This window comes from Ceratotherium simum, chromosome 18 (assembly GCF_057802395.1).
Source record: "Ceratotherium simum simum isolate JZ-2026a chromosome 18, ASM5780239v1, whole genome shotgun sequence".
In the NCBI taxonomy this organism is placed as follows: domain Eukaryota; kingdom Metazoa; phylum Chordata; class Mammalia; order Perissodactyla; family Rhinocerotidae; genus Ceratotherium; species Ceratotherium simum.
Window position 1 is genome coordinate 28626088 of NC_141917.1, and position 13776 is coordinate 28639863.

At 43.3% G+C, this 13776-nt stretch overlaps 1 protein-coding gene across 3 annotated transcripts in view; it reads right to left on the reverse strand.

The window, feature by feature from the left end:
• Positions 1-13776, reverse strand: part of PRLR (prolactin receptor) — a 156157-nt gene that overhangs the window by 13898 nt on the left and 128483 nt on the right. For all 3 annotated transcript variants that reach the window (XM_014781582.2, XM_087443177.1, XM_087443178.1), the window contains exon 3: positions 1673-1783. In XM_014781582.2, the coding sequence (XP_014637068.1) occupies positions 1673-1742 (70 nt within the window). In that variant the 5' untranslated portion in view covers positions 1743-1783. The remainder of the gene's footprint in view (positions 1-1672; positions 1784-13776) is intronic.

The window sequence follows — 13776 nt, forward strand, 5'->3', positions numbered from 1 at the left end:
AACGTCAAGGGGATGAAATTTTTTAGTTGTCCCATCCCCAAAGCTCTTGGAGAGTGGGCCCCCTCTTCTCTTCCTTCTCTGTCAGGGCCAAAGAGGGAAAGAGTGGCCCTGGGAGTTTGCCCTGATGCTGCTGGGCTGGCGAGCCCAGACCCCCATCCACTTAACCCCAGTTGATCCTCCTTTCGGCTGAACTGGATGTTCGAGCGCTTAGCTCAGGAAGTCAGGAGCAGAAAGGAGAGTGAGCAGGCGTCGGTCTCAGCACCTCAGAGGGGATCTCTCAGTTTTCTCCCACACTTGTCCCCCCACCCCTCGTGCTGGGTCCTAGGCAAAAACTTCCAGCTGATCACCAGATCAGAAAGAGCAAGTTTGGAGGAGAACATGGATGGGAAGAGGGGCCACCAAGCAAAACTGGCCAGAAAAAAAGAATTTAATGGAATGGTATGATTCGGCGCACAGGCTGGGGCCGAGGACACCAGGCTGATAGTGTCAGCTGCAGCCGAGCTACACTCCAGCTCCCAGCCCCCCTGAAAACCTTTAAAGAATTACAGAAAACCTTAAAACTCCATGCCGGCCAGCCCTGGGCTAGCTCTGCCAATATTTGTAACACTGCTTGTCCTCCAGGGAAAATTTCTTCAGGATAATTTCACAGATTGAAGCAATTTTTTTGTTTGTTTGTTTTTTGTTGTGGCTGGGAAGGAGTGCTGAAGTAGAAAGAAAAGTTTATTAAAAAAACCCCTAAACCCCTATGGCTCAATAATGAGCGTACGCAGAAGCCAGTTAAGGCAATTGTCGGTGATTTGAGTACTTAACGTTTCCCTATGGATTATCCTGATCTCTGCTTTCCTTTTTCTCTGTCTCTGAAGCTCGTCTCTTTCACATTTCACTGGTTATTAGTAGTACATCCAGGAAAGTCAAGAGAGCAGGGTAAAGTTGGGAAATTACAAGCAGTCAATTGTTCCTTTTGCCCATTTGAGAGGAGACAGTTAAAGTTAATGGACTGTCTCATTATCTCATAAAATGCACACAAACAGAGGGACAACCACATCGGCACCATACACACAGGTACACACACCTATGTCCACATAGAGCCCACATGACACACACACACACAGAGCTATACACAGATGCATACTTACAGAAGTACACACTGGCACACTCACTCTAGTTTAGCTGTGAACTTCGTTTCCTCCATTAACATAGATAATAGAGTGGGCTGTACCAGTTCCCCGCCATGTAACAGCATCTCTTATATCTCTTTACGGTTTTGCAAAGATTTTTCACATCCATTATTTCATTTGAGGTGGAGGAAACATCACTATCCTCACTCTGAAACTGTGGAAACTCAGAGACATTAGATAATTGGCTCAAGCTTATACAGCTCGTAACCGACAGAACCTGGGCTGAAAGGCTGGTTTTGTCGTTTGTAGAGCTGTTTCCCTGCACTCCCAGAATGAGGATGGAAGTCAGAGCATAGAGACAAGATTTTGCATTAAATGTATTAATTCTTTTGCATTAATTTGAAAGCTAAAAATATTGTAAATAATTTCATAGCAGCAAATGACATGGACATTTTCATTTCTCTTAACTGCATTGCAAGAGGACTGTGATGGACTCTCCACCCTCTTGATAAACACCCAGAAAATTAAAGGTAGCAGGACAGTCTCTTACTTACCATTCAGAAGGTTGATGTTGAGAAAAAGTAGCAAAATGAAAACAATTGTGGATGCCACATTTTCCTTCATGTTTGCTCCCTTCTCTTTCTACAGGAAATGTATCAGGTTCACTGAAAGAGAAGGCATCAGGCAACTTTTTTGAAATGGCTGTCTGGTCAGGTACATGCACCACTTTATTCTGGGTGTTTGCAACTGATTCTTGCTCCTTGCTTAATGTGAATGACAAAACAGGAGGAAAGGAATGTAGGAAAATGTAACATGGTTGGATGGCTTGGCTCAGAAGCATCGATGCACACATGCTGGGAAAAATTCCACCACCAGAGGTCATCAGATGACAGCGTTCAAGGGCAGCCACGTGGCAGTGGGCTCCTTTGCACACACCCCAAAGAAAAATTGTTCCCTTTCCACCTCGCAGTCAATGAACAGTATATCACCCATTTTATGTGACATAGATTGTATGCCCTACAAGAGAACTGTTCTGGGAGGGCTTTGATCCACCAGCCAAAAATAAGCCACGCTGAGAAGTCAGTACACTCAGTACGACTCCAACCTGGCCTCTTTGATGCTACCAAGTTAGAGTGGCTTCCTCTGGAGGTTCAGGCTGAGAAGGTTCTGGAAGTCTTCTGGGCTATAGTTATGGCAGTGAACCACACAGTGAACTCTAGCAAACCTCTGTATGGTTTCTTTCTCCCTTTTAGAAAAGCTCATAAACAAGAAATGACAAACTCCAGTAATAATTCAAGTCCCTTGGTTTTGGAATATTAAGTAAATTTTGAAGCTGCTGGGGTTTAGAGTTTTGAGCAATTTATTATTAATATTATTATTTTTACCCTTGGAATAACTTTCAAAGCCTCTAAATGTCCTTCTAAGAAAAAAAGGATTTTAAAAGACATTTGAAAAAGGCTCATTAGTCTTGTTGGACTCCAAACAACTCTCAGAAAACAATAGATTTGATGAACTAAGTGATAATTCTTGGAAACACATGGCATACATTTCCCTTTAAATTTTATGGATTTTTTTAAATCAGGGGAAGAACATCAGGGGGCAAGGCTGCCCATCTTGGGACGTTTGAAATGACTGAGTGTTGTTTGATGAGACTCAAAAAGACCAACATTTGCCTATCCCTCCTGGCCAGAGGGCAGTTCTCCGTCTGCCAGCTGGACGCCACCTAATGGATAACTTCCTGAAGGCTTTCTCTACCTGCTCCTACTCCCTCTGAGACATACTCAGAAATAGAAATTTTAGCGACAACAGAGGTTTGGGGTACATAGTTGCCATCAAGGACTCTCTTCTATTGAGGCTCCTGGTTCAGTAGTGGCTCCCGTGAGGAGGTCAGGATGTTGTTCTTTGGGGATCTTCCAGTTGCTCTTCCAAGATTCCTTCCAAATGCCACCCCCCCTGACCCCCAGGTCACACATGCTAAACCACCTGCTCCATCTAACCCCTCAGGACCGTCTAATTGAAATCAAGCTATTAAAGGCTCATAGTGGGTTTAAAATCTTGCCTAGCACATAGAGAGCACTTATTCCGGGCCAGGCATTGTGCCCAGCACCCTGATCATTTAAATTTCATTCAGCCCTCACGACAGCCCTGTGAGTAGCATAGGCTACTACCATCCCCTTTTAACAGATGGGGAAATTGGAGTACAGAGAGGTTTAGTAAATTGTCAGTCACACGCCATCAGGAGAGGGAAATCCGGCAAACCTGAGAGCATCTGGGAAATCATCCTGATATGCCGGCATTCTGTGATTGATGGTGCAATTATTCCTCCTTCCTTGGGGGAGACAGTGGCGACAATAGCAAGTGACCCAAAGGGAGCACCACACCAAGACTTGAGCAGGCTTGGACTCAGGGCTCAGGCAGGTCAACTCAGCCACCCGCCACCACCTGTGTGCTGAGGATCCACTGGCTTTGCTCTCACTAGTCCAGCCTCCTTAGATACGTATAGCCCCAGAAGAGTTCTTTGTCCTGAGGATCTGGTGATCTCATCCCGGCTTGGGGATGGGAATTCTACCCACTGGCTGGAGAAGTTCCATAAGATCCTTTTAGTGCGACTTCTCTGCTCTTTTGGGCATTGTATCAAAATGCTTGAGATCAGCATGCTATAAATCACACCTTTTGGGCGAGGTCAGATGCTAATCAGACATCTCTGCCAAATCGGGGTTTCACATGTTTTGCGGAAGAAACATCTGGATGGAGCAGGGTGGGGGCAGGAAGGAGCAGATTTTGTTATCCCTATACTTCCTGGTGTGCTGGTCCAGGCTTCAAGAAACTCTTCTAAATAAAGTTTTCCTATAAAAACACTTTCAGGAAGTATTTTATGGATTAAAAAGAAACCACTTCCTCTGAGATTTCCTAAGATATCCTGGAATTTGGTTACTAGCTACCACTTTCCGATGCCTTGAAACCCCGGCACCAGGGAATTAGACACACTCATGGTGGTGTTATTACTGTGTTGAATAATGATTTCCCAACTCATCCTGCATCTTACTGCCCAGCAGGGCAAACACAGTGGGATAAGTAAACCTTCATAATTATAACTGCTCGCTCCTAAGGGAACTATGCTGAATGTTAACCCTGATCACACCTTGTGGTTTTTCCCAGCACTAGGCACACTGCCTTCTGTCCACTGACCATTTTTTTTTATGGCTGGTGGACTCTAGGCTGGGGATAAATTTGTTTTTTGTCTCTCTGAGTTCACTCCCCCATTGCAAGCAGGATCTTGATCATGGGCCCCCCTTACTCACCCCACTTGGGTCTGGAACACTCAAAGAGGGTCCACACCCTGCTTTTATCAATGGTTGTAGTGGTGAATGACTCCAAATATTTGGAGTCCAATTAGGAAAAAATCAGCCTTACACCTCTGCCCGAGGACAATTTTCTTTACTTCATTCCCCACTAGCTCCCTGGGTGTGACTGTGGTTTAGAAATGCAAGACGTGAAACTGAAGAGCAGGTTTGTAGCAAGCCAGCAGCCCCTACACTTTGCCCACGACGAGCTACCTTAGCTTCCTGGCTTCTGAATCCTCAAAGACTCTCCTATCTTTGTGCTCCCTCGATTATCCTATTCAAATATACTTTCCCACCGCACTATATCCCACTGTGGTCTGACCTGCACAAAAACCCTCTTCCTCCTCATTCGCTCTGCATCAATGCTGATCGTGTTCAGACTTTCTCTTTCCAGAAGCTTTCCTTTATCACCCTCTTCCATTAAGCCAAGTCTCTTCTACACAGGCCAACAGTTGAGAAAGAACTCTGGCAATTTATGCCCTGGCAGCTTGCTGTTCTGAGAAATAAGAGCCATTCTCCCTGGATTGAAAATCAGGGCCACAGTCCCATGTGGCGTGGGCCAATCCCACTATCCACAGGAGAAAGGACATGCCATAGGAGAAAAGTCAGTGTGGCCCGCTGAGGGTTAAAAATAACAGACCTGAGCTCCCAACACACCACTCCCCACTGTCTACCCACTTGTAGACTCCATCTGCATATTCTGGCCCGCCCAACCCCTTAGCCAATCCTGAATGCCAGCAATCTCAGCTCTACCATTTTGTGGGACTTGCTCCCAAGACCTGGCATCAGATGATCCCTGAAGTGAGTGCAGTCCTCGCCCTGGCCTGCCTCATCTGCCACTGTTGCTCCAATGATCTACTCAGATTTTTGACTCAGTTCCCCTGACTCTAGACGTGCACCTAGCATGCTAGGCAGGGATTCTGAGGACCTACTTAGTTCTAGCAAACCCAATTCCTGATGGACAAGCAGGGCCCAATCCAAGATCTGGATTTCTTTAAAGACTGTCCCACATATGACATGCACTAATCATAAGTATTATACTCAATGAATTATCACAAAGTGAATATGCCCATGTTACAACCAGGTCAATAACCAGAACACTAATAGTGCCCCAGAAATATCCCTGGTGTCTCCTCCCAGTCTCTACCCACCCCTTCCCCATAGGAACCACTCTTCTGACTTCCAACACTACAGATTAGTTTTGCATACTTTTGGACTTTGTAGAAATAGAATCATACAATGTGCACTTTTTGAGTGTGTGTGTCCAGCTTTGTTCATACCATGTTGTTGCATGTATGATTCATCCTTGTTACAAGTAGTTTTACAAAACTCATTTTCACTTCACCTCACTCATCTTCATTCATATTACACTGAATGAAAAAATCATAATTTATTTATTCATTCTACATTTTTTTTTTTTTTGCAGGCAAGTATTCGCCCTGGGCTAACATCTGTTGCCAATCTTCCTCTTTTTTTCCCCTTCTTTCCAAAGCCCCAGTGCATGGTTGTACATCCTAGTTATAAGTCCTTCTAATTCTTCTATGTGAACCCCTGCTACAGCATGGCAACTGACAGATGGGTGGTATGGTTCCGCGACTGGGAAACGAACCTGGGCCGCTGAGGTGGAGAGTGTGGAGCTTTAAGCACTAGACCATCAGGGCTGGCTCTATTCATTCTACTCTGATGGACATATGAGTTATTTCCAGTTTTTGGCAAACTTTGGGTTTGGCTGAGACTGATCAAGAGTCGGATGAGAGGGAAGCCCTGCACACTTCATAGTCACTTTGCGCTCCTCCCCAACTTCAGTTCTCTACCCAAAATGGTTAGCCCACTGCTTGCCATATCTCCTGACTATGAGTTCAGATTAAATTTCAAATGCTTTTCTTGTCCTAAAAATGGAAAAAGTCTCATTTCTTGCAAATAAATTTTAAATACATTCACCCATTGTTTTAAATGTTAGGAACTATGTTAGGTGCTTCCTTTGGGGTGGAGGTGCTCTGCCTGCAGGATCTCCTTACCTGCTGCTCCATCTAAGTTAGATGGCCTGAGGCTAAAATAACAGGGAGAGGACCCCTCATGCACTCTTTGATTTCCAGGAGTCTGGTTTGTCTTTCCAATATAGAATGCCAACATTTAGTTCCCAAAACAGAGGACATAATCTGCTCAGGGTGGGGAAAGCAGCAGGAGGGATTAGATATTTCACACCAGGCTCAAGATTAAGGCCATTACACAAATCGGTGGTCGATGATGAATAAGTGAATCAATGAAGCCTTAAAGGTGAAAAGCAGAACAAGACTCTAAGATATGGAGTGAAACTCTGCATACAAAAGAACTGGTCCTATGCTAGTATTACCAAACACTAGACCTGGAGCCAGCTTAGTCTTCTGTCTTTGACAGGGGAATCTGAAGAGGTTTCAATGAAACATGGCAGCTGCTCTTTAATGCAAACATTGAAAGTTGAAGACATAGTATTGAGAACCCCGGCCCGAGGGTGGGGAGATGAGGGTTCTAGCTCTTCCTGTGTTGCACGCAAACATGTGCCCACAACGATGACATAGCCCACACCACATATTTACACATTTGTCTGTGAACTTTCCCAGCAGGACCCTTGTGCATGTGATCACCCATTATTATTATTTTTTATCACTGCCTTTATCAAGTTTACATTTTATTGCTTCTCAAACAAGTTTCCATCTTATTCCCTGTTTTGAGATTCCCTTTGGTGGGAAACATCTGGAACTTTCCACTTCTATATGGAAGTATGGAAGTATAGAATTACTTCTATATGAAATGTCCATCACGTCAGGGCCTGGCAGTTTAGTAAGAACATCATGACTGTGTGAAAGTTATTAGAAATAGTACACAGACTGATATAAAATGTCCCCCTCTTATTCCAGACACTCTCTCTCCCTTCACTTCCATGAACCCCAGAGATTCCACTGAGGGAAGAATTTCTTGAAGACTCTGTTTTGTGAAGACACATCCAAGAGGAGGGAATGTGCTGTGCATGACGATGGCCGTGTGCTAGAAGAGGTAGACGATTAGCAGAGACAGCATTTGTCCAAATTGGAGCTGACTCAGGATTGGTACCACAAATGGGGACTTCACTAGAAAAATCTCCTGGCTCCTAACCTAAGTGGGGTAAATTGTCACACTGTGATGTACGTGCCTTTGCACTGGAGTCATTTTGATAAAACAGAACACTGAATGCGTCCCCATGGTTGGAGGCATCGCTTCCAAGTCCAATTACACCAACTCCACTCACTCCCACAGCATCCCAGCAGCATCTTTGAGCTGAGGGAGGCTTGTTTTCACTCAGCCTTCTTGACTTGAAGGCAAGAGGCAAGAATAGGAACTGGTGAATTTCAATTCTCCCTGGCCAGGCACACTTCAGACAGATGGTGGAAAATACCCGTTGGCCTGATTTTCAGAGGATCTAGTCTCTCATAAGATCATCAGTCAACTAATAATGTTTAAAAAACATAAACTGTACATTATGTTTTGCAGTTTGCAAAGCTGTTCCACAAACATCAGTGGTTTTCAATTCAGGATTTGCATTAGAACTATGTAGGGAACTTCTTATAAGTACTGACTCCTATCCTATGCCTTGTCCTTAGAGATTCTGACTAATTGGTTCAGACTTGAGCCCACTGGCACATGGGCATTTTTTTTTTTTTTTGTGAGGAAGATCAGTCCCTGAGCTAACATCCGTGCTAATCCTCCTGTTTTTTTTTGCTGAGGAAGACCGGCTCTGAGCTAACATCTATTGCCAATCCTCCTCCTTTTTATTCCCCAAAGCCCCTGACATACAGTAGATAGTTGTATGTCATAGTTGCACGTCCTTCTAGTTGCTGTATGTGGGATGCTGCCTCAGCATGGCCGGAGAAGCGGTGCGTCAGTGTGCGCCCGGGATCCGAACCCGGGCCGCCAGTAGCGGAGCGCGCTCGCTTAACTGCTAAGCCACGGGCCGGCCCACGTGGGCATTTTAAAAAGCTCTCCCGACAACTCCAATGTAAAGCCAGGGTTGGGAACCACTGACGATCACGATGTCACCTAACAGAGATGACGCCTCTGCTAGGAGGCTCCATTTGACAGAAGAGGAAACTGAGGTTCAGAGAAGAAAACAGCTCTGTCCATCACCACATAGTGCAGGCAGCACAGCAGAAACTGGAATCCAGCCTTTAGACTCCGAGTTCTGCCTCAAATTAGCAACAATATCAGAGATAAAATGACAAACTTTTATTTACATGGTGATCTATAGTTTGTAAAGCACTTTCACATCATCGTCACATTTTATTCTTACAATAATCCTGTGCAGTGGGCAGGTAAGCCGTCATTGTTATAATAATAATTATAATTATTTCTACAAGTATATCATTGCTCTCATTTCTAAGATGAGGAAACTGAAGCTCGAAGGAGTAAGTGGTTTAAACCCAACAACCTTATTTTAAAAGCCTCTAGTGTGCTCAGAACGGTGTGGGGATCAAATCAGTAAACCCTGGTATAGGACACACTATATGCCAGGCACTCACTTTGCTTTGTTAACTCAATTCACCCACCCAACAAACCTGAGATGTAGGTACTATTAATATGCCCATTTTATGGATGAGGACCCCGGGGCCCAGAGGGGCTCCGTGAGTTGTCCAAGGTTACAGAGCTAGTAAGTGGTGTATGGAGGGAGAGGAACTCAGCAGTTGGGCTCCTTGTTGTTAACCACCACGAGTTCTGCTTTTGATGGCTACAAATGAGCAGTGGCCCTTACCTTATAGAAGCTTCAGATGCACAAAGTCCAACCTGGCCATGGCTGGGGTGAAACGAGGATGTTGGGGCCACGAGTTCTGAGCCCTCTTCCTGATAAAGACCTCCCTCAGCACACTTTCCTACCCAAAGGCAGTTCTGATACAGGGTGCTATGGGAATCCAGGGATGGTCCTTCAATCGCAATGAATATTCCTGGGGCACTGTTTCTAGAGTCTGTTCTGGGCACCACTGCCCATCTCAGATATAATGGATCAAAAGTTTTGGAGGGTGGGGCCTAGGAAGGGGCATTTTAAAAGAAAATTAAAATAATTTTTATTGAGATATAATTGACATGTAACATTGTATAAATTTAAGGTGTACCTTGTGTTGATTTGATACATTTCTGTATTGCAGTATGATTACCACCATAGCATTGGCTAACACCTCTGTCACATCACATAATTATCATTTCTTTTTTGTGATGGGAACAATTAAGATCTAGTCTCTTAGCAACACTGAAGTTTATAAAACAGTAGTGTTGTCTATAATCACTATGCTGTGCATTAGATCTCTAGGACTTATTTATTGACTGGTTGCAAGTTTGTACTGGAAGGGGCATTATTAACAAGGACTCAGGTGATTCTTATGCAAGCTGAAGTTGGAAAGCCCAGCTCTAGCAGGAAGGAGCAGGGAAGGAAGATACTGGTGCACGAGGTAGAATTGGCTCCTCCTCCACCCTCTGGTCTAGAAAGGGCATTTTCCTAAGAGGAAAGACCTGGACTGGGCATTTCTTGTGAGGAGGGCTCAGTGTGTCAGGAGCTGTGAGGTCAAGAGTCCTCTCCCCAGGGGTGCACTGGAGCCAGCTCACACAGGAAGCAATTGTTAAATTTTCAGGGATGTTGTAAGCCAGTTGGTTTCATGTTGGTAGCTTGAAATTAGCTGTACATGGGTGTGAAATAAACCTTTGGTTGTTAAGCTTCTGAGATATAGAGAGGTTGGGTGGTAGAATGGGTAGCCTTACTTAGCATGACCAATCCATGGACAACCCAGAGACAACCAGTGCAGCTTAGTTTAGATGGTAACTTCTATATTTAGCCAAATAGAAGAGCTGTGAATAAGAAGGAAATTTTGGACATCTGGCCTACCACCGCTGTTCCATCTTGAATATCGTCATCAAACTTTTGGAGTCACCTCTGTCTTGCTTCTTCCACATTTTCAGTCCCTATGCACTGTCACATTTATATATGTCCACAGGTGTTCAACAACACTTGTTGGATGACTGACTGACTATTTTTATAAGGCCATATGTAACATACTATTCTGATTCATAGATCCATTGAAAGAGCACTTGACCTTGAGTTCTACAACACATTCTTTGCATTAATTAATAGGCCCTCCATATTACTGAGAGATATGTTCTGAAACCTTACAGATTCCTCCAATAAAGCTATTTATGTACATTAATTTGAACCCAAGGACAGATGAGTGACAAAGCCAACTGAGATGTGGTTGCTGGATAAGTGAGCTTTGAATAGTGATGCGTTTCTGTATCCCAAAGTAAGACAACTGCACTTAAAAAAAAAATGATATAAAATGCTTAACATCTTAAAAGGTAAGTGCTATTATCAATTATAAAAGGATCCATTTGTGTATTTCTTAATAAATCCACCCTCCCATTAGTGTACATCAACAAACAGTAGGCCTAACTCCCAATTGGTTGCTAGGCTTCTTGTGCCAATGTATTTGCAATAAATTTAAAATAGAGTAGGCCTATGCAAATGTCTGCACATTTGGCTACCATGACACTGGCCCGGCAGAACCCAGTAAATCATTCCTGACTCACTACTTTACTATAATAATAACCGCTTGGTATAACATACAATTGATGGTGTGTCTTCCAGACAACTCTGTCTGAGACCACCAAAGGAAAAAAAAGATTAGGAAGTCAATACCCAAAACGGTAGTCAATTTATCCTTGTATTTGTAAACACTCTTCTTGGAAGATTATCCATAATGATTTTCATCCTTGGCCTGGTAGACATCCTACTTTTGTAGTCCCATGCTTCTCAACTCAGCTTCAGAGACAGAAATTAATTTTAATATTACCACAAGAACAATATAATTTGGAAGGGAAATTTGTTGCTTTGTTGATACCCGCAGTTCTGTTAATTGCCAATTTATTTACAAGTCAAAATGGAAATGGTTTGGGATGCTTTTCACGGGTGTGCCTAAGCAGGGGGGCTGATCCACACCCAGAATTCTGGAATGCATTTCTGAATATCCTTGATTGCCTAAAAGACCCCATTATAATCCCCGCCTTTTCTTTAAAGCTCTGTGCGTGTGCCAGGCGCGTGGAGCCCACGTGGGCCCAGTGGGTCAGTATGGTACGAGCAGCAGATAATACTCACTTTAATATTCTGTGCAGTTCAGAGGAGAGGCTCCTGCTTAACAGAAGTCTTCTGAGCACACAGTAGCCCTTAAATGCTCACAGAATGAAGGATTAGCAAATCAGATGTGACCGCCTCCAACAGGAAGCCCTAGTTCTCCACCTTCCACTATCCACCTATTTGGAGGCCACAGTTAGTCCTACATCGCTTCATGTATTAACACGAGCAAGGATTTTTTTGGGCAGACAGGTACCATATTTCACAGCAGACACTTGGCAAAATTCCGTATTAGACATCTCTGTCTACCCTTCCAAAGCTTCTCTCCCTGTCGGTTGCCTTATCTTGCCCTTTATCTTCCTTCTACACCTATCTAAAATCCCCTCCGTAGTCCCAAGTAATCCTGCTCTTGGCTTCAGCTTACGTGTCTCACTGACTAAAAATGCCAGGCTGATTTCTAGAGAGATTATAACCCTCTAGCATTCCTCAAAGTATGCTTCATGGGGTCTTAGCCTTCCCACAATGTGGCTTGTTCAAGTCTTCGCCCGTAGAAATGATTCTTTTTCTATGCAGGAATATAGCTGCTGGGAAAATGTGATTTCTCCCTACTGTTTCAGAAGCAATAAGGATTGGCACATGGCCACCCAAGCAAAAGTCCAGCTGCCTTCTCATCCTCAGACTCAGCTTTCCTTCCTTCAGGCCGGGACTTCCTTGGGTCTCCCCAAAGTGGGGGATGCCCTGTCTACAGAGCGCCCAGGACCTGACCCTACCATAGAACTGATAATGAATCCTGATTTATCTCTTTTTCTCCCCACGCCCACCCAGGCTAGTAGCTCATTGATGTAAAGAACTGTGTTTGTTTTGTTCCTCTATATTCCTCATGCTTATTACAAAGCTCAATGCATAGCAGTGCTCAGTAAATGGTTTTGAATAAATGAAATTTATAGGATGTCAGTTGCATTTAGAGGGAAGTTGGTAAGGGTTTTATTCGCTAAAGGGCTGTTAATCATTGGACTATGTGGGTGAGAGAGGTAATGCCTTGTCTTTCTGGGGTGGTTTAAAAATGGATAATAATGGCAGTGTGTTTTAATAGGATTTTCAATTTTCAAAATATTTTTATATAAAATATTTTATTTTATTCTTTTCCCAATCCTGTGAGATTTCAGAATGGTATCACTGAGTTTGCAAACACTTCCAGCCGCCCAGTGGTAGAGGTGGGACTGACACCTTGACTTTTTGAGTGTAAATTGGTGCAATCTTTCTGGTAATGTATATTAAAAGCCTTAAGAACATAGATACACTTTGAATCAGAAAATATACTTCCAGAAATTTATCCCAAATGAACAGAGATGTGCAAAAACAATTCTGTATAAAAAGAATCCCCCCAGTGCTATTTATAAATAGAGAATATTGGAGGAAATCTAAATGTCAAATCATAAGGGCTTATTTAACTAGGTCATGGTATAGGCATACAACAAAATATTATTTAATCTTTAAAATAATGTGATAAGGGGCTGGCCCCGTGGCATAGCAGTTAAGTTTGCGTGCTCTGCTTCAGCGGCCCGGGGTTCGCAGGTTCAGATCCTGGGTGCAGACCTACGCGCTGCTTATCAAGCCATGCTATGGCAGGTGTTCCCATATACAAATTAGAGGAAGAGGGGCACAAATGTTAGCAGAGGGCCAATCTTCCTCAGCAAAAAGAGGAGGATTGGCAACAGATGTTAGCTCAGGGCTAATCTTCCTCACCAAAAAAAAAAAAAAAGTGATAAAAAATTTTAATGATATGGAAACATGTGAAAAGGAAAAAGAAAACTGAGTACAGAAAGTAGGTGTATTTGACCTCAATTCTAATACATGTATCTCCACATGTGTACAGAAGAAAGACAAAAAGTATATATACACCAATATATTAGTGGTAGTTATCCCTGGGAGGATGATTCTAAAATAAAAATGATTACTTTTGCAATAAAATAAAATTAAGTAAAATATCACTAAAATACCTAAATAAAATAAAAAGTTATTACTTTTGTAATTGAGATGGAAAACAATTCCCGTAAAAATTTTAACACCACAAAACAATCCCCTAATGCAAACCTGGCACTTAGTGGTGTAAACACATGGGAAAGGTCCCAGCTAGGGTGGAATACAGAAATTGCTTGGAAATTTTCAGCATCTGCTGGCAGCCAGCCTC